At 56.7% G+C, this 19478-nt stretch overlaps 1 protein-coding gene across 3 annotated transcripts; it reads right to left on the reverse strand.

The window, feature by feature from the left end:
* Positions 1-367: 367 nt before the first annotated feature.
* prdm4 (PR domain containing 4) lies at positions 368-17694 on the reverse strand. 3 transcript variants are annotated; one of them, XM_069192011.1, is made up of 11 exons: positions 17596-17694; positions 16349-16482; positions 13749-13937; positions 11995-12627; positions 9878-10027; positions 9029-9147; positions 7936-8021; positions 7013-7140; positions 5810-6157; positions 4546-4714; positions 368-4108 (listed from the first exon to the last, which is right to left on the reverse strand). In XM_069192011.1, the coding sequence occupies exons 2-11, from the start codon at positions 16479-16481 to the stop codon at positions 3799-3801; spliced, it is 2265 nt and encodes a 754-aa protein (XP_069048112.1). In that variant the 5' UTR covers position 16482; positions 17596-17694; the 3' UTR covers positions 368-3798. The 3 variants fall into 3 exon arrangements, with proteins under 3 accessions (XP_069048112.1, XP_069048113.1, XP_069048114.1); XM_069192013.1 differs by lacking the exon at positions 368-4108 and adding an exon at positions 4117-4248; XM_069192012.1 differs by lacking the exon at positions 17596-17694 and having other exon boundaries at positions 16349-16571.
* Positions 17695-19478: the final 1784 nt, after the last annotated feature.

The following is a 19478-nucleotide window of genomic DNA, read 5'->3' on the forward strand; positions in this document are numbered from 1 at the left end:
CGTGCAAACTCCACACAGACAGCATCCCGGGAACCGGACCCGGGGCCCAAGCGCTGTGAGGCGGCAATGCCGTTCTTCCCGATAGCCGTCCTGTGTCTGGCGCTCCTCCTCCAAAACAACTTAACAATTGCACGCATTTCCTCCAGCTACAGGGTATCGGTGGGAGCAATTCAGGCGAGGCGCCTCGCCCGGGATTCGAACCCGCGACCTTCCAGGTCCGAACGAGCCCGCAAACCGGACCGCCCCCCCTCTCTGCTCTGTACGCGGCGCAGAAATAACGGCGTTCAACGTTTCCGCTGTTATTCTCAGCTGGGGGTCGTGCCCTCTCCCTGCCCTATCCTCGCGTAATAAAACAGGTCACACAGCGTCCCTTTGAACAGGTCTTTTAATACAGATTTAAAACAAAACAAAAAAGCCACCAGGAACAGAATCAAGGGGGGAAAAAATGCGCGATTCTGTGAGCAGAGAAACGTCAGGAGCCTCCTTGTGGAGGAGGGGGGGCTCAGCCTACCCGCACAACGCCTGGCACCCCCTCACCCGTCTCACACACACACACACTCGTCGTGGCTACGCTTGTACGGGCGCGTACTGCTGCCAGGAAGGAGAAAACCAACAACAACAACAACAAAACAAATGCGTCACCTCGTATAATAATACTGTAACGCTTACGGCCGACAGGAACTGTGTAAGAGCCGGCTTACCAGAGCAGGTGACGTCACCACCCCTCCCTGTGATAGCAGGACTACAGCTACTGGGCTGTGGAGAGATCTCTCTTTGGCTCACCGGGCTGGGTGACGCGGGAGTCCCGGGTTCGAGCCCCCGACGGTGGGGGGCCGACCTAATGCGGCGTGGGCGCCCGCCTGAACCCCCGTTGCGTTACAGTACTAAATCCCTCGTTTCGGCCAAGCTTTTCGCCGTTACGATCCGAGATGTGCCGTTTTTCCTTCATTAAAAAAGTAGTTCATTCTGTGCCTGCAGGTTAGCCCTCAACCAAGAGGGCAGGCCAAATTTCAACTTAAAACACTCTCCACAATCCTTTCAACACACTCAGTGGAGTGTGTTGTCCAGGGTCCATGTGGGTCCTCATGCCCCAGTATAGTGACGGGGACACTAGACTGTAAACAGGCGTACCTAAATGGAAGACCTCCTGGGAAAAACTAAGGTTGCTGCTGGGAGAGGTGTTAGTGGGGCCAGCAGGGGGCGCTCACCCTGCGGTCTGTGTGGGTCCTCATGCCCCAGTATAGTGACGGGGACACTAGACTGTAAACAGGCGCCTGTTGAGTGTCGCAGGAGTCCCAGGTTCGAGCCCCCGACGGTGCGGCAAGGGCGCCCGCCTGAACCCCCGTTGCGTTACAATACCTTAAAGTACGACTTGGCAGATCGTGGCGCACTCTCCACGGGACCAGCCCGCGATGGCACCCCTGTGTCGCACCGGGCGATTCCTACCTGGGGTCACTAGTTGACTTGCAGTTGGTTTTCCCCCCCAGCGGTGGGTGGAATCGCACGGAGCGCGACTAAACCGTGATTAAACCCGCAGAGGGAAAGCCGGACAGTCGTGTACAACTGAGCCCACAGCCCCGGCTGTGCTCCCGGGAGCTCGGTGCGTCATGGTTCATTCACACACCCCCAATGGACCATCGCATCTCTTATAATTACGCGCCGCGACACGAGCTTTTAGTTTATGCTCGCTGGCTGGCAGCAGTGCGCTTCCCTAACTGTGACAAGTGGAGGACGATATTGTCCTATTTTTTGTCCCCCGTGACCCGGGGGCGCTAAACTCGCCCCCTCTCTCTCGGATCCGGCGTGCGAGTGCAACACGAGGGACAGGGAACCACACCGCTTCTCCGACCGCCCGGAGGCCGGCCCAGGACCGCCCGGGCCGGCGGTACCATCGGAGACCCGATGGTCCTCGACCAATACTCGGGTTGGGAGACGGGAGACCGACACCGGCTCAACCATCCCGGCCGGACTCGTTTGTCCTCGAAGCGCAAGCGAATACGGCGCCGATTTCAATTTCAATTAAACCCCCTCCGTCGATTTTTTTTTTAAAGAACGACGTTTCCAGCGAGTTCTCGGCGGATGCGGGTCCGGATAAACTCCTCTCGCAAGCTCAAAAGGCAGCTGACCCCCCTGATACACGATTTATCCTCGCAAAGCGGATATATATATATAAAAAACACAGATCCAGCATTTACACCCCATGAGCAACACCAATGTGCTCGCTGTCGTGCAAGGCGACGCCTGGTCCCCGCCTTTTCAAAACAGCGAAGGGCCGGTAAGGAGCTACAGGTGGAGAATTCAGACGGCTGGTCAGTTCCGCAGTAACACGTGTTTTCTCACGGCGCCGGATTTTTTTTTCCCCCAAAATCGCTACCGCTGTTTTTTCTTTTTTACAACGGCAGACCCAGTTGGATATACGGGGGAGAAACCGCACGCGAGTACCGATTATCGCTGGTGCGACCCCCTTTCTCTCTCTCTCCTCTCTCTCTGCATTTCCAGAGATGCTTTTGGATGAGAAAGCCTTTCAAGCGGGTTGAAAAGCAAAAAAAAAACAACCCTTTGCGTCTCCTGCCTCTCAGCGAAGACACACTTTCTCACCGCCCACCGGTTAATAATAATAATAATAATAATAATAATTGCTTACACTTATATAGCGCTTTTCTGGACACTCCACTCAAAGCGCTTTACAGGTAATGGGGATCCCCTCCACCCCCACCAGTGTGCAGCCCCACCTGGATGATGCGACGGCAGCCATAGTGCGCCAGAACGCTCCCCACACACCAGCTCTCAGTGGGGAGGAGAGCAGAATAATGAAGCCAATTCATAGAGGGGGGATTATTAGGAGGCCATGATTGGTCAGGGCCAATTGGAAATTTGGCCAGGACACCGGGGTTACACCCTTACTCTTTTCGAGAAGCGCCCTGGGAGAGAGTCAGGACCTCGGTTTTACATCTCATCCGAAGGACGGCGCCTGTTTACAGTCTAGTGTCCCCGTCACTATACTGGGGCGTGAGGACCCACATGGACCACAGGGTGAGCGCCCCCTGCTGGCCCCACTAACACCTCTTCCAGCAGCAACCTTAGTTTTTCCCAGGAGGTCTCCCATCCAGGTACTGACCAGGCTCACACCTGCTTAGCTTCAGTGGGTTGCCAGTTGTGAGTTGCAGGGTGATATGGCTGCTGGCGTTAATGTCAATCATTCAATCATCCCCGTTAAAATACCCCCCCCTCTGTACAACGACGCGTAAGAACCGACCCGAGGCGTAACGCGATGACACCGATGGCGGTCTCCCTCACTCCCAGTGAATCAACTGTTGTAAAACTCGAGTGTTTGGGGTTTTTTTTTTGGTGCAAAACTACCGCGTTAATACCAACCTGTCGCGACAGCAGCCCCAGAACGTCTCGGTCTCCACCCTCAGGTGCTCATGCAGGGGTGGGGACAGACAGACTGTGCCCCAGCACAAGCCAAACCCCCAAATATTGGACCCCCATCCCCCCAAAAAGGTAGTAAGGTAGTAAGATAACCCCCCCTATAACGCATCAGGCAGGGGTGACGTTTTCTTGGAGGCGAAAGCAGCATCGACTGTTTCAACTTGAGAGACCCCCGGGGGTCTCACAACGGCAGGACATCGCCGCCCGGCTCCGTTTCAGCGCGGACCGGTTTCTGCGAGACGCCCACCCCCCCCACCAGCAAGGTCTCGGAGCCCAGTTTATCCCACCCCCCCCCCGGGCTGGAAACCAGTTAGCCGGTTCAGTCAAAAGCGACACGCCGCAAATAGGGGGCCGGACGCCCGCCGTTCAGTCCCGGCTGTGGTTCTGTCCGTGCTGCTGCTGCTGCTGCCCGCGGCCGGCCCGATCGCCCTCCTCTTCCTCTTCCTCTTCCTCCTCCTCCTCTTCCTCCTCCTCCTCCTCCTCCTCCGCGGGCCGGCCGGCCTTCGGCCCCTTGCAGATCTTCAGGTGCCGGGTGAGGTGGTACTTGGTGAGGAAGGCCTTGGTGCACTTCTCGCAGACGTAGTCCCTGCGCCCCTCGTGGGAGTTCAGGTGCTTCTTCAGGTGGTTGGTCCGCCAAAAGAGCTTGTCGCACCTGGGGCACTTCTTCTGGCGCTCCCTGGAACGAGCGTTTCGCAGCGTCAATCTCTCTGCCCCGGCGCTGGCGTTGGGCGCGTCTGCCCTACCCCCAACACTGCCACTGGCTGGCCCTGCCCCGAAACTCGAGTCCCTTTCCTGGGACTTCTGAGACGGCAGCTCCTATTCCAAATTATAGGCCAATTATATAGACCAATTATAAAGGCCAATTATAAAGGCCAATACTGCCAAACAGCCAAAGAGTTGACCAAAGAGTAAGATGGCGCGGCGCCAGGCATGAGCCGGCGCCGCCCCCAGACGACCCGGGCGTATGCCCAGCACCTGGGACGGGCTGGAGAGAGAGGGAGAGAGAGGGGGAGAGGGGGAGAGGGGGAGAAAGGGAGGGAGAGAGAGGGAGAGGGAGAGAGGGAGAGAGGGAGAGAGGGAGAGAGGGAGAGAGGGAGAGAGAGGCGCTCTTACTGGGTGTGGGTCAGCGCGTGCTGCTTGAGGTCCTGGCGGCGCATGAAGAGCCGGTCGCAGTGCTCACACTTCAGGTCCCGGGCGCCCGTGTGGATGATCATGTGGGAAGCCAGGTGGGCCTTCTGGGTGAAGGACTTCTCGCACACCGAGCAGCGGTAGTTCTTCTGGCCTGCGGGCGCAAGGGGAGGACCCACCGGTCAGGAAGGAAGGAAGGGGGATCGATCGAACGCCAGCAGCCGTGTCCCCCTGCAGCTCCCAGCTGACAAACCCCACTGGAGCCCAGCAGGGGTGAGCCTGGCCAGTACCTGGAGGGGAGACTCCTGGGAAAGCTGAGGCTGCTGCTGGGAGAGGTGTGAGTGGGGCCAGCAGGGGGCGCTCACCCTGCGGTCTGTGTGGGTCCTCATGCCCCAGTATAGTGACGGGGACACTAGACTGTAAACAGGCGCCGTCCTTCAGACGAGACGTAAAACCGAGGTCCTGACTCTCTGTGGTCATTAACAATCCCAGGGCGTCTCTCGACAAGAGTAGGGGTGTTACCCCAGTGTCCTGGCCAAATTCCCCCCTGGCCTTTACCCCTCATGGCCTCCTAATAACCCCCCTCTCTGAACTGGCTCCATCCCTCTGCTCTCCTCCCCACTGAGAGCTGGTGTGTGGGGACCGTGGTCTTTGCAGCACAGCGGGGTCCCCCACTATCTAGGGGAGCGGTGCTCTGCCTGCAATTGAACCCCTTTACCACCAGGGGGCAGAGTAGAACTGCGCTTGTTGTTTTCAATAATAATTCCTTACACTTATTTAGAGCTTCTCTGGACCCTCCACTCGCAGCTCTTCCCAGGTCAGGGGGAATCCCACTACCCCCACCAGTGTGCAGCCCCACCTGGATGATGCTCCAGTCCTCTCACACACACCAGCTCTCAGTGGGGAGGAGAGCAGAGGGATGGAGCCAGTTCAGAGAGGGGGGTTATTAGGAGGCCATGAGGGGTAAAGGCCAGGGGGGGAAATTTGGCCAGGACATTGGGGTAACACACACACCAGGGCCAGTCCATCACAGGACACACACACACACACTCGCACCAGGGCCAGTCCATCACAGGATACACACAAACACACACACTCACGCCAGGGCCAGTTTTCCCAGAAGCCCATGTCTTTGGACTGGGGGGTGGGGAGGGGGAACCAGAGCAGAAGAAGCCCCGTCCGAACCGGGAGGGAACACGCAGACTCCACCCAGACAGTGCTCTGGGAACTGAACCCCGGGACCCGGTACCTGTGTGGATCTTCAGGTGCGTGCGCAGGTTGCTGGGGTCGCTGAAGGCCTTGCTGCAGAACTCGCACTTGTGCGGCTTCATGCCCACGTGCCCCATGATGTGCACGTTCAGCTTGGTGGAGGAGCTGAACGCCCGCGAGCACATGCTGCACTTGAACTTCTTCTCCCTGGCGTGGCCCGGCCAGTGGGGGGCGCCACCGCCGCCACCGCCGCCACCCAGCTTGGCGCCGGGGCCCGGCGGGGGGCTGTGCACCTGGGTGTGGGTGCCCAGGTGGGGCTTCGGGTCCGAGTAGGAGGAGCACTCCTTCCGGCAGTGACACACCTGGGCGTCCGGGACCTCGGGGACACCTGGGAACGAGAACCACGGACAGGGACGGCTGTGAAAAACTGCACGCACGCACCACCGGGTCCCGAAACGTTCTCTCCCAGCGGTCGCACGCTGGTCTTCGTCCATTCACCCATTCTCTAAACACAGCATCCCGTACAGGGCCCTGGGGGAGCTGGAGTCTATCCCAGCAAGCAACAGGCACAAGGCAGGGTACACCCTGGGCAGGACACCAGTCCATCACGGACACGGACACCTGTCTGGACCCTCCACTCCGAGCTCTTCCCAGGTCAGGGGGAATCCCACTACCCCCACCAGTGTGCAGCCCCACCTGGATGATGCTCCAGTCCTCTCACACACACCAGCTCTCAGTGGGGAGGAGAGCAGAGGGATGGAGCCAGTTCAGAGAGGGGGGTAATTAGGAGGCCATGAGGGGTAAAGGCCAAGGGGGGAATTTGGCCAGGACACTGGGGTAACACCCCTACTCCTGTCGAGAGACACCCTGGGATTGTTAATGACCACAGAGAGTCGGGACCTCGGTTTTATGTCTCATCCGAAGGACGCCGCCCTCAACGCCCCCGGCACTTCTGATGCTGTTGCTGTTCTTCGTCCCTGATGCGGCGTGCGTCTACACGTTTCACAGAGATATTTCTGTGTAACGTTCAGAGAGGGGGGTTATTAGGAGGCCGTGACACCAGGGTAACACGTGGGGAGAGGACTGGCGCATCGTCCAGATGGGGGGGGGCGACACACTGGTGGCGGCAGTGGGATTCCCCCTGACCTGGGAAGGGCTTTGAGTGGAGGGTCCAGGGAAGAGCTGGAGAGCGATTATTGTTTCATTAATCGAGACGAAAGTGCGGGCAGGCGACCTCACTCACCGATCTGCCGGGCGTAGTCGCGGCTGTAGTAGTAGAGCAGCTCGTGGTCGGGGGGGATGTCCCTCGAGGAGCAGAAGTACAGCTTCCCGCTGTGGGGGTAGGCCACCAGGTTCTGCTCCTCCCCGGTGCTGCGCGGGAAAGACGACGGGGGGGGCGGCGGGATGAGTGAGCTGCCCCCTCTGGCTGCAGGGCCTGCGAGCCGCCCAGAAAAACCCTCCCCCCCCCCCGCAGATCCTACAATCCACCCATCTATCAATCCATCCACCAATCCGTCCCTCCATCAATTAATCAATCCATCCATCATCCACCCATTAATCCGCCAATCCATCAATTCATCAATCATCAATCCATCAATCAATCCATCATCAATCTATCATCCATCAATTAATCCATCCATCCATCATCAATCATCCATCAATCAATCCATCAATCCATCCATCATCCATCAATCAATCATCAATCCATCCATCATCCATCAATTAATCTATCCATCCATTAATCCATCAATCTATCATCCATCAATGAATCCATCCATCCATCAGCAATCCATCCATCAATCAATCCATCCATCATCCATCAATCAATCATCAATCCAATTAACCCATCCATCCATCAGCCATCAATTAATTCATCCATCCATCATCCATCCATCCATTAATCATTCCATCTATCAATTAATCCACCAATCCATCCATCCATCAATCAATCAATCCCACTGTGTACGCAGCTCTGTTATCTCTCTGTTATCTCCACCAGCAGGCATATCACCCAGCAACTCCCAACTGGCAACTCAACCCCCCCCACCCCAGCCTTTACCAGTCATGGCCTCTATGAAACGAACGCCTTGAATCCCAGCGCACCACAGACCACCATTTTCTCGCGCCTGCGCTGCCACTCAGGTGCACGGCATGGCGAGAACTTGCCTTGCCTTGCGCACGAACATCATCCAGTTGCACTCGTTCTCATCCGTGGTGACGACGCAGAACTCCAGCACGTTGCTGTGGAACATCTGAAACGGAGCACGCACGGGGGAGTGAAACTCACAGCGCGGGCCCCCCTGCACACCGCGACACACCACGTCACTGTGGTATCACGGGCACCACCTCGTTCCACGCCGTCTGCCGGTCCATCAACAACCCAGTCGGCCTCCCGGTTGTCTCAGGGACCCCCAGTTTATCTGAACCCAGGTTGACAGTTTAAACAATCTGGATTGTGATTAGTTTCCTCCCACAGTCCAAAGACCTGCTGGTGGGCTAATTGGCTTCTGGGAAAATTAATCCTGGTGTGTGAGTGAGAGAGAGTGAGAGAGAGTGTCCTGTGACGGACTGGCCCTGGTGTGTGTGTGTGTGTGTGTGTGTGTGTGTGTGTGTCCTGTGATGGACTGGCCCTGGTGTGTGTGTGTGTGTGTGTGTCCTGTGATGGACTGGCCCTGGTGTGTGTGTGTGTGTGTGTGTGTGTCCTGTGATGGACTGGCCCTGGTGTGTGTGTGTGTGTGTGTGTGTGTGTCCTGTGATGGACTGGCCCTGGTGTGTGTGTGTGTGTGTGTGTGTCCTGTGATGGACTGGCCCTGGTGTGTGTGTGTGTGTGTGTGTGTGTGTCCTGTGATGGACTGGCCCTGGTGTGTGTGTGTGTGTGTGTGTGTGTGTGTCCTGTGATGGACTGGCCCTGGTGTGTGTGTGTGTGTGTGTGTGTGTGTGTGTGTGTGTGTGAGTGTGAGTGTGTGTGTGTGAGTGTGAGTGTGAGAGAGAGAGAGAGAGTGAGAGAGAGTGTCCTGTGATGGACTGGCCCTGGTGTGTGAGTGTGTGTGTGTCCTGTGATGGACTGGCTCTGGTGTGAGTGTGTGTCTGTGTGTGTCCTGTGATGGACTGGCCCTGGTGTGAGTGTGTGTGTGTGTCCTGTGATGGACTGGCCCTGGTGTGAGTGTGTGTGTGTGTCCTGTGATGGACTGACCTTGGTCAGGACTCCTTTGTGACACTACAGGGCCTGCTGTAACACAAGGGGATTAACGCTTCTCACCTTCCAGACGTTAGTGTGAGTCTTCTCCGACCAGTTGGACACATCTAAAGTGCTACAGTGCTGCCCCACCAGTGGTCCAAAGCAGGTCCTCACAGGGATGGCTTCTCGTGCAAACACACCTGGAGACAGACAAGCATGGTCATCCCACACACAATTTCCTCCACACAGAGTACTTCCATCCACCTCATCTCTATCCCTTTCACCCTGGCTGGGACACCAGTCCATCACAGGACACACACACTCACACTCACACCAGGGCCAGTCCATCACAGGACACAGACACACACTCACACTCACACCAGGGCCAGTCCATCACAGGACACAGACACACACACTCACACCAGGGCCAGTCCATCACAGGACACAGACACACACACTCACACCAGGGCCAGTCCATCACAGGACACAGACACACACACTCACACCAGGGCCAGTCCATCACAGGACACAGACACACACACTCACACCAGGGCCAGTCCATCACAGGACACACACACACACTCACACCAGGGCCAGTTTTCCTAGAAGCCAGTTAACCCACCAGCATGACTTTGGACTGCGGGAGGAATCCCCACATGAACACGGGGAGAACACGCAAACTCCACCCAGACAGCACCCCAGGGATCGAACCCAGGGCCCCGGCGCTGCGAGGCAGCAATGCCGACCCCTGCACCGCCGTGCTGCCCTCCAAAAACATCCCAAAAACACCATAAAAAAGGACATATATTCGTGAATAAGCCTCACAAGTCTCCAGCGGCAGAAGCCACATTCTTAACCACAGAAAGACTGCAAGGCTGTTTTTCACAGCTCCGAGGACGAAGGGTCAGAGGAGGAGGAGGAGGGCCGTACCCAGGTCCTGCCCCGTGACGGACGTCCTCAGGGAGAGCTGCCGGGGCAGGGACAGGCGGGCGCGGCTGTCCAGCGGGGTGTCCGGGATGAAGGTGACCGGTCCGTGCTCGGGGCAGTCCGACGGGTACGACCGGTCGCACAGCGTGCACCCTAGGCGAGAGCAGCCTGTTAATTAATTAATTAATTGCTTACACTTATATAGCGCTTTTCTGGACATTCCACTCAAAGCGCTTTACAGGTAATGGGGATCCCCTCCACCCCCACCAGTGTGCAGCCCCACCTGGATGATGCTCCAGTCCTCTCCCACACACCAGCTCTCAGTGGGGAGGAGAGCAGAGGGATGGAGCCAGTTCAGAGAGGGGGGTTATTATGAGGCCATGATTGGTGAGGGCCAATGGGAAATTTGGTCAGGACACTGGGGTAACACCCCTACTCTTTTCGAGAGACACCCTGGGATTTTTAATGACCACAGAGAGTCAGGACCTCGGTTTTACGTCTCATCCGAAGGACGGCGCCTGTTTACAGTCTAGTGTCCCCGTCACTATACTGGGGCATGAGGACCCACACAGACCGCAGGGTGAGCGCCCCCTGCTGGCCCCACTAACACCTCTCCCAGCAGCAACCTTAGTTTTTCCCAGAAGTCTCCCATCCAGGTACTGACCAGGCTCCCACCTGCTTAGCTTCAGTGGGTTGCCAGTTGTGAGCTGCAGGGTGATATGGCTGCTGGCCTGGGTGATATGCCCTGCTGGCGTCTTCCGCAGGGAGAACCGGGGTGAAACGTCAAGCCCAGGGGTATACGTCCTTCGGATGGGACGTAAAACCGAGCTCCTGACTCTCTGTGGTCATTAAAAATCCCAGGGCGTTTCTCGACAATAATGGAGGTGTTACCCAGGTGTAAAAAAGTGGGCTGGGAAAGCCAGGGTTCCCGCAGTCAGGGCAGAATCCCCTCTGGGTGAAAACTTTCAAAACCAATGTCCCAGTGAGGTGACTGGGTGCGCTGCTCTGTAGGAGATGTCATCCTGCAGATATGTAATCTGAGGTGCCGACAGCTTGCTGATGTAAAATTCCAGGGCACTGTTTCTGAGTGACTAAGAGTAAGAGTGCTAACCCTTTCGTCCCTGCTAAACTCCACTCTGAACTTGCACATCCTGGTCTACATATTCTGGGGCAGAATGATCACTGTGCGTCTCCCAGGTGGGGTTACTGGCGCACAGTGATCACTGTGCGTCTCCCAGGTGGGGACCCTGGCGCACAATGATCGCTGGGCGTCTCCCAGGTGGGGTTGCTGGCGCACAATGATCACTGTGCGTCTCCCAGGTGGGGGTTACTGGCGCACAATGATCGCTGGGCGTCTCCCAGGTGGGGACCCTGGCACACAATGATCACTGTGCGTCTCCCAGGCTGCGACGCTGGCGCACAATGATCACTGTGCGTCTCCCAGGCGGGGACGCTGGCGCACAATGATCACTGTGCGTCTCCCAGGCAGGGTTACTGGCGCAGAATGATCACTGTGCGTCTCCCAGGAGGGGACGCTGGCGCACAATGATCACTGTGCGTCTCCCAGGCAGGGTTACTGGCGCAGAATGATCACTGTGCGTCTCCCAGGAGGGGACGCTGGCGCACAATGATCGCTGTGCGTCTCCCAGGTGGGGACGCTGGCGCACAATGATCGCTGTGCGTCTCCCAGGTGGGGACGCTGGCGCACAATGATCGCTGTGCGTCTCCCAGGCGAGGTGACTGGGGCTGAATGATCACTGTGCGTCTCCCAGGTGGGGACGCTGACGCACAATGATCACTGTGCGTCTCCCAGGTGATCATCACCTCACAATGATCACTGTGCGTCTCCCAGGTGGGGAAGCTGGCGCACAATGATCACTGTGCGTCTCCCAGGCGGGGACGCTGGCGCACAATGATCGCTGTGCGTCTCCCAGGCGGGGTTACTGGTGCAGAATGATCACTGAGCGTCTCCCAGGTGGGGTTACTGGTGCAGAATGATCACTGTGCGTCTCCCAGGTGGGGTTAATGGGGCTGAATGATCGCTGTGCGTCTCCCAGGCGGGGACGCTGGCGCACAATGATCCCTGTGCCATCTCGGCGATCCCGGCGTCCGGCACTCACAGATGGTGAAGGCGGCGGCCAGGTTCTCCTTGTTGGAGTTGGAGTCCTCCAGCTGGAGCACGGACGGGACCAGCACCAGGTTCTCGGGCCCCAGGGGCACCTCGGTGCCGGCGGCGGCGGCGGCGGGATTGACCGGCTCCAGGCCCATGCCGGCGGGCTCCAGGGGGGCGATGGGGTGGGACAGCACCACGCTGACCGGGCCGGAGCTCAAGCCGGCCGGGTGCAGTTCGGGCTCCAGGACCACGGGCAGCTCCAGCCCCCCGCCCGCGTGCAGGGGCATCACCCCGGCCCCCCCGTCCACCGCCATCCCCTCGTGGCTCCGGGCCGGCTCCTCGCCCATGCCGTCGGGGGAGATGGGGCTGCTCACGCGGGGGGGGTCCAGCGAGAGGCCGGCGTCCAGGGGCACCTCGTGGGCGCCGCCCTGGTGGAGCCCCCCGGTGCCGTGCCCCCCCACCTGCTGCCGCGAGTCCAGGGCCACCAGGCCGGGCTCCAGCCCCACCGCCCCCCCGGGCTGGTAGGGGTCCAGGGAGGAGGGGTTGCTGGGCACGGAGAGGGGCGCGCCGGCGTCCATGTTGAGGCTGCTGGGGTGGATGTACTGAGGGGGCGGCCGGTCGGCCAGATACGACAGGATACCTACGGCGATCAAGCAGGAGAGCACAGGAGAGGTTACAAACCGGACCGGTCCAGCAACGTCGGCAGTGAGTAACTCATCGATCCGGTTGTTTCCTGAACAAAACCAGGGCATCACGCCTTCCTTGCTTACTTGCGTTACCCCCACATGGGGCGTGTGCTGCGCAGGCACGTACAAAGACAGGAATCCGTTTCGAATACTCTAATCGCTCTGCCCGATTCGGTGTCGCAGGGGGAGGCTGCAAGCCTGTGACCCAGCTAGTGCCAGCCACAAGGCAGGGTACATCCTGGGCAGGACGCCAGTCTGTCACAGCACAGACACACACACACACACACACACACACACACACACACACACACACACACACACACTCACGCCAGGGCCAGTCCATCACAGGACACACACACACTCACACACACCAGGGCCAGTCCATCACAGGACACACACACACTCACACACACCAGGGCCAGTCCATCACAGGACACACTCACACACACCAGGGCCAGTCCATCACAGGACACACACACTCACACACACACACACCAGGGCCAGTCCATCACAGGACACACACACACACACACACACACACACACACACACACACAGGAGAACATGCAAACTCCACACAGACAACACCCTAGCTCCAGAAATAAACCAGGGGTTCCAGATTTCTTCCGGAAACTCTGGTTGATTTGTTAACTTCAGGGAAAACTGCCCCTGGTGTGTGTGTCCTGTGTGTGTCCTGTGTGTGTCCTGTGTGTGTCCTGTGATGGACTGGCCCTGGTGTGGGTGAGTGTGTGTCCTGTGATGGACTGGTCTTGGTGTGGGTGAGTGTGTCTCCTGTGATGGACTGGCCCTGGTGTGAGTGTCTGTGTGTGTCCTGTGATGGACTGGCCCTGGTGTGAGTGTCTGTGTGTGTCCTGTGATGGACTGGTGTCCTGCCCAGAGTGTACCCTGCCTTGTTCTTGTTCCTTGCTGGGATAGACTCCAGCTCCCCCACGACACTGTACTGGATACAACGGTTAGAAAACAGAGGAGTAACCACGCCATTTCACTTAAGAAACAACCCAGATCCCACAAGTAAGGCAGAAAAAGTGTGTTCAATGACTCTCGTCTCGACCTACCGGGCAGGATGTGTCTGAAGTAGCTGCTCTCCAGGTGAGGGTATGGGGGAGGGGGCAGGGTGTAATTCCTCTCCAGGGTGCCACACATCACACCCCTGTCTCCGATGGGACCCATGGGCAGCATGAGGGAGAGGGCGGAGGGCAAGGACCCCAGGGAAGGACCCAGGTTAGGGATGGCCACCGGCATGCCTGAGGAGAGACCAGAACAAGGCCACTGACCAACGCCTTTAACGGGCACTGGGACTGGGGAGAGCGGTGGGCTTCGGCGTCGACCAGTAACGATGCAGAGTGGATCAGTGAAAGCGGAACGTTCAGTCGGACGTCGCGTCTGACGAGTGGATGGCAAGGAGATTCAGTAACGTGAGCAGGAAAAAAGAACAACATTTCAGGGGCAGAGTCCAGGGATTTGAACCAGGAGCTCAGTGCACTGCAGTGATGGAGCTGTGTGCTCGGGGCTGACCTGGGGCAGTGATGGAGCTCTGTGCTCGGGGCAGTGAGGCGATGGAGCTGTGTGCTCAGGTCAGTGATGGAGCAGTGTGGTGATGGAGCTGTGTGCTCGGGGCAGTGATGGAGCAGTGTGCTCGGGGCAGTGATGGAGCAGTGTGCTCGGGGCAGTGATGGAGCAGTGTGGCGATGGAGCTCTGCGCTCGGGGCAACGCGGCGATGGAGCTCTGCGCTCGGGGCAGCGCGGCGATGGAGCTCTGCGCTCGGGGCAGTGATGGAGCAGTGTGCTCGGGGCAGTGATGGAGCTGTGTCCTTGGCGCAGGGCAGTGATGGAGCTGTGTGCTTGGCGCAGGGCAGTGATGGAGCTGTGTGCTTGGCGCAGGGCAGTGATGGAGCTGTGTGCTCGGGGCAGGGCAGTGATGGAGCCGTGTGCTCGGGGCAGGGCAGTGATGGAGCCGTGTGCTCGGCACTGACCTGGAGCAGTGATGGAGCTGTGTGGTGATGGATCTGTGTGGTGATGGATCTGTGTGGTGATGGAGCCGTGTGCTCGGGTCAGTGATGGAGCAGTGTGCTCGGCGCAGGGCAGTGATGGAGCTGTGTGCTCGGGGCAGTGATGGAGCTGTGTGCTTGGCGCAGGGCAGTGATGGAGCTGTGTGCTCGGGGCAGTGATGGAGCTGTGTGCTCGGGGCAGTGATGGAGCTGTGTGCTCGGGGCAGTGATGGAGCTGTGTGCTCGGGGCAGGGCAGTGATGGAGCTGTGTGGTGATGGAGCTGTGTGGTGATGGAGCAGTGTGGTGATGGAGCAGTGTGGTGATGGAGCAGTGATGGAGCAGTGTGCTTGGCGCAGGGCAGTGATGGAGCTGTGTGGTGATGGAGCAGTGTGGTGATGGAGCAGTGATGGAGCAGTGTGCTTGGCGCAGGGCAGTGATGGAGCTGTGTGGTGATGGAGCAGTGTGCTTGGCGCAGGGCAGTGATGGAGCTGTGTGGTGATGGAGCTGTGTGGTGATGGAGCTGTGTGCTCGGGGCAGCGCGGCGATGGAGCTCTGTGCTCGGGGCAGCGCGGCGATGGAGCTCTGTGCTCGGGGCAGCGCGGCGATGGAGCTCTGTGCTCGGGGCAGCGCGGCGATGGAGCTCTGTGCTCGGGGCAGCGCGGCGATGGAGCTCTGTGCTCGGGGCAGCGCAGTGATGGAGCTCTGTGCTCGGGGCAGTGAGGCGATGGAGCTCTGTGCTCGGGGCAGTGAGGCGATGGAGCTCTGTGCTTGGCGCCGGGCAGTGATGGAGCTGTGTGGTGATGGAGCTGTGTGCTCGGGGCAGTGATGGAGCTGTGTGGTGATGGAGCTGTGTGCTCGGGGCAGTGATGGAGCTGTGTGGTGATGGAGCAGTGTGCTCGGGGCAGTGATGGAGCTGTGTGCTTGGCACAGGGCAGTGATGGAGCAGTGTGGTGATGGAGCTGTGTGGTGATGGAGCTGTGTGCTCGGGGCAGTGATGGAGCTGTGTGGTGATGGAGCTGTGTGCTCGGGGCAGTGATGGAGCTGTGTGGTGATGGAGCTGTGTGCTCGGGGCAGTGATGGAGCTGTGTGCTTGGCGCAGGGCAGTGATGGAGCTGAGTGCTCGGGGCAGTGATGGAGCTGTGTGGTGATGGAGCTGTGTGCTCGGGGCAGTGATGGAGCTGTGTGGTGATGGAGCTGTGTGCTCGGGGCAGTGATGGAGCTGTGTGCTTGGCGCAGGGCAGTGATGGAGCTGTGTGGTGATGGAGCAGTGTGCTCGGGGCAGTGATGGAGCTGTGTGCTTGGCGCAGGGCAGTGATGGAGCTGTGTGGTGATGGAGCAGTGTGCTCGGGGCAGTGATGGAGCTGTGTGCTTGGCGCAGGGCAGTGATGGAGCTGAGTGCTCGGGGCAGTGATGGAGCTGTGTGGTGATGGAGCTGTGTGCTTGGGGCAGTGATGGAGCCGTGTGCTTGGCGCAGGGCAGTGATGGAGCTGTGTGCTCGGGGCAGTGATGGAGCAGTGTGCTCGGGGCAGCGCGGCGATGGAGCAGTGTGCTCGGGGCAGTGATGGAGCTGTGTGCTCGGCGCAGGGCAGTGATGGAGCCGTGTGCTCGGGGCAGTGATGGAGCCGTGTGCTCGGGGCAGTGATGGAGCCGTGTGCTCGGCACTGACCTGGAGCAGCGATGGAGCTGTGCGGGGGAGATGTAGGCAGGCCCAGGTGTCCTCCGCTCACAGGAATGGCTCCGCTCACAGAGGGGACACTCAGCTGGTCCATCCCCACTGGACTCAGGTTCATGTCATTCATGCTGGGAGCAGGAACACCGCAGCGTCACCAGGGGCAGCAGCGTGCGGCTTCCGACAGCGTCTCAGGACAACACACTAACCCGCAACTGCATCCCCAAGCCGAGACCCTGAGCGGGGACAGCGGGGACTCACAGGACGCACATCGCTCCTGCCTCCTTGCCAAGAGCCGGGCCGATGAGAAACACCCTGCGGGGTTTCAAGTCGTCAGGAAGACGTCACCAGTGTCCCTTGCCACGGTCTTGCAAAAGCAGGGTCGTGAGCGGTCTACAGGTATGTCTACACGGAGGGGGGCCGTGTGGGAGTCCTCCTGCTATTGGGGAGCACAGTGTACCTCCCCACACACACAACCCACTGACCCTGAACTGCGCTGACACCCTCCCGCTCGGTCAGAAGAGGGGGACGCGAAATCGACCACGGCGGCGACGACGACAACAACAAAACGCAATGCAATGTTGAGAAGACGCGTCAACGGAGACAGCGGTTTGTCTTTTTTTTCCCCTTCCCACGACATGAATGCACCCTGGTGTTTTGACCGCCGGCTCTGCCCCCAGTAGGCGCTCGGTATCACCAGGTGTTCAAACAGACCGGAGCAGGATGTGGCGAGTCTCCTCTCCCACCGGTGGGCTTGGGCGACGCAGCGTACCCGCGGCAGACCCACGGGGCGTGCATCCGACAGCGAGACGGACAACGGACTGACTCGGACGACGTACGTACTTCTCACACGTTAAAAAAAAAAAGCCCGACACGGTTCAAACCCCGATGAAATGCACATTTCGTGCCGGCAGAGAGCCGGAACACAGTCCCTACAGTCTATCCACGCAAAGGCTCCCCTGAGATGCCGCGTACTAACCCACGAGCCTCCGGTTAAAGGGTCCGATATTATAGCCGGGCGCCGTACCATGCAAAATAAATAAATTGCAACAGATACCCCCCAAAACTGTCTTAAGTTAGCAGAAACCGCAAAAAGCAACAAGACTGCAGTCCAGGGCTGACTCCGCACTTAGAGAAAATCGGGTCTTCTCGCGTTCTCATTTTACCTACGGACGTCTCTTTCAACGCACCACAGCAGACACAACATTCTGCATATATATATATAAAAAAACCCAAATGCCTACCCTTTCTCATATATATTCGGCTTGGGAGCGAGTATCCCGAACAGCGACTGCTATCATTGTTGAGAGCGCTGCTTCTGAGCATGCCCACGCACAGGGATTGCGGTCAGTTTGCCTTGCATTTTAGCAAACGAACAAAAGAGGGAATTTGCTATTAAGATGACTGTACTGCACGGTAAGCTCTTGCACAGATTCTTTTAAAAGTATTTTCTTCTCACTTAAGCGTTTCTGTGTTTTTTTTTCCCCTCGCATACTGAAAGATAAAGCCACTACATGTTTTTTTAAAGTAAGAATTTGTAGACGAGCCCTTACCTGCTCAAATCCCACCCATTAAAAAGGAATAGGTTTGACGTCATGCCACTGAGAGTGACGATTGCCTGTTTTGCTGTCCGGAACCCCAGATGCTACCTCACAAGCAAGGTTCAAGAAACAACTTTTGAAGTTGTTCGTGATTTTTTTTTATCACGTTAAAAACGAACACTTGTTATATATTATTATACAGTTTGTAACACGTAATATGGAAAAAAATATTATTTAGTTGTATCATATGCAGAAAGCAAAAAAAAATGCAGAATGCATTTCAATTTTTAATTTAGATTTTAATTTTTTTGTGTTCTGGGTTGTAATTCCCTCTGGACGCGAAGTGTTTTGTGATTTTTGTGTTCACTTAACTTTGATTGGATACCTTTTTCTCATGTGTTTATTTGATGTTTCATACAAGTTTGAAAAAAAGTGTTAAAATATCTCGCTGTAATGAGCTTTCATATACAGTATAAACTGGTAACTTCTTGTGCCGAATTTCAGCGGCAGGATAAAATATAAAAACAGCGGGTTGAGTACTTTAGCTAGCCACCTGAAACCTTCGGTTAATTGTGCAAATATAATACTTTTTAAAACATTAATATGTGAATTATTTCACTGTGAACAGCTGATAATTCGGGCTCCACGACAGACAGATAACACATCGCACCGCTATATCTAAGTTTTTAAAAACAAATGTTATTAAATGTTATTACGTATACGATCATTTACGAACTCTGTAGTAGCAGTAGTGAGCAGAAAACATACCTGTACATAAAAACTGTGTGAAACTGGCTGTAATTTATTCAACATTTCAGATAAATGACTGAAGACTGGTTGGTTAGGGAGGAAAAAATCATGTTACAACTCCTGTGCAGACACGACCGGCCACGATTTCCACAACCTGAACTGCAAGCATATCAAGCATAGCATTAATTACTCCATAATGAGTGTGGAAAGTACGAAGGGATACACATTACAGCGTACTCCGAAAGAGACATGCGTCACCCGTCATATAAATAACATCCAAATCCTTTTTTTGTCATCCCGGTTTAAAAAATAAAAAAGGAAATAAATTGAGATATCCCTCACACGCTCTCATTCCAAGAACATCCCAGGAATTGAAAGAAGAACTTACTCACTTTAAGTAATTCACAAAATGTCTCCTTTGGGATAGATTTTCAAATAGACGGTCGTCGACGATTTATTTATTCATGTATTCGCTGCTTAACGTGCTGTCGTAGCTACAGATTTAGGATCCTAATAAAGTTGTGTTGTTGTTTTTTTTTTGTTAAGGCAGCGGAATAACAACACGCAACTTTAAAATCCTTGTAGTTGTAAATCGTTATATTACGCGTCTTGTTATTCCGAGTACTTTTATAAGCCCCCGCTGACTGTTTTATTAGAGTAGGGACATCGGGTCATCAGGGCATTGCTCTAGCTGATAAAAAATATATATATATAAGGATTGTGCGGTTAAACTGGACTGATTTCAAAACGAGGAAACTCCGCGCCAATCGCCCCTGTGAAACGGCAGTGAGGAGTGAAAAGGATGGGAACGGGCTCTGTTTGTGAGGGTCGGAGAG

The sequence above is a fragment of the Lepisosteus oculatus genome, chromosome 7, assembly GCF_040954835.1.
Source record: "Lepisosteus oculatus isolate fLepOcu1 chromosome 7, fLepOcu1.hap2, whole genome shotgun sequence".
Taxonomy (NCBI): domain Eukaryota; kingdom Metazoa; phylum Chordata; class Actinopteri; order Semionotiformes; family Lepisosteidae; genus Lepisosteus; species Lepisosteus oculatus.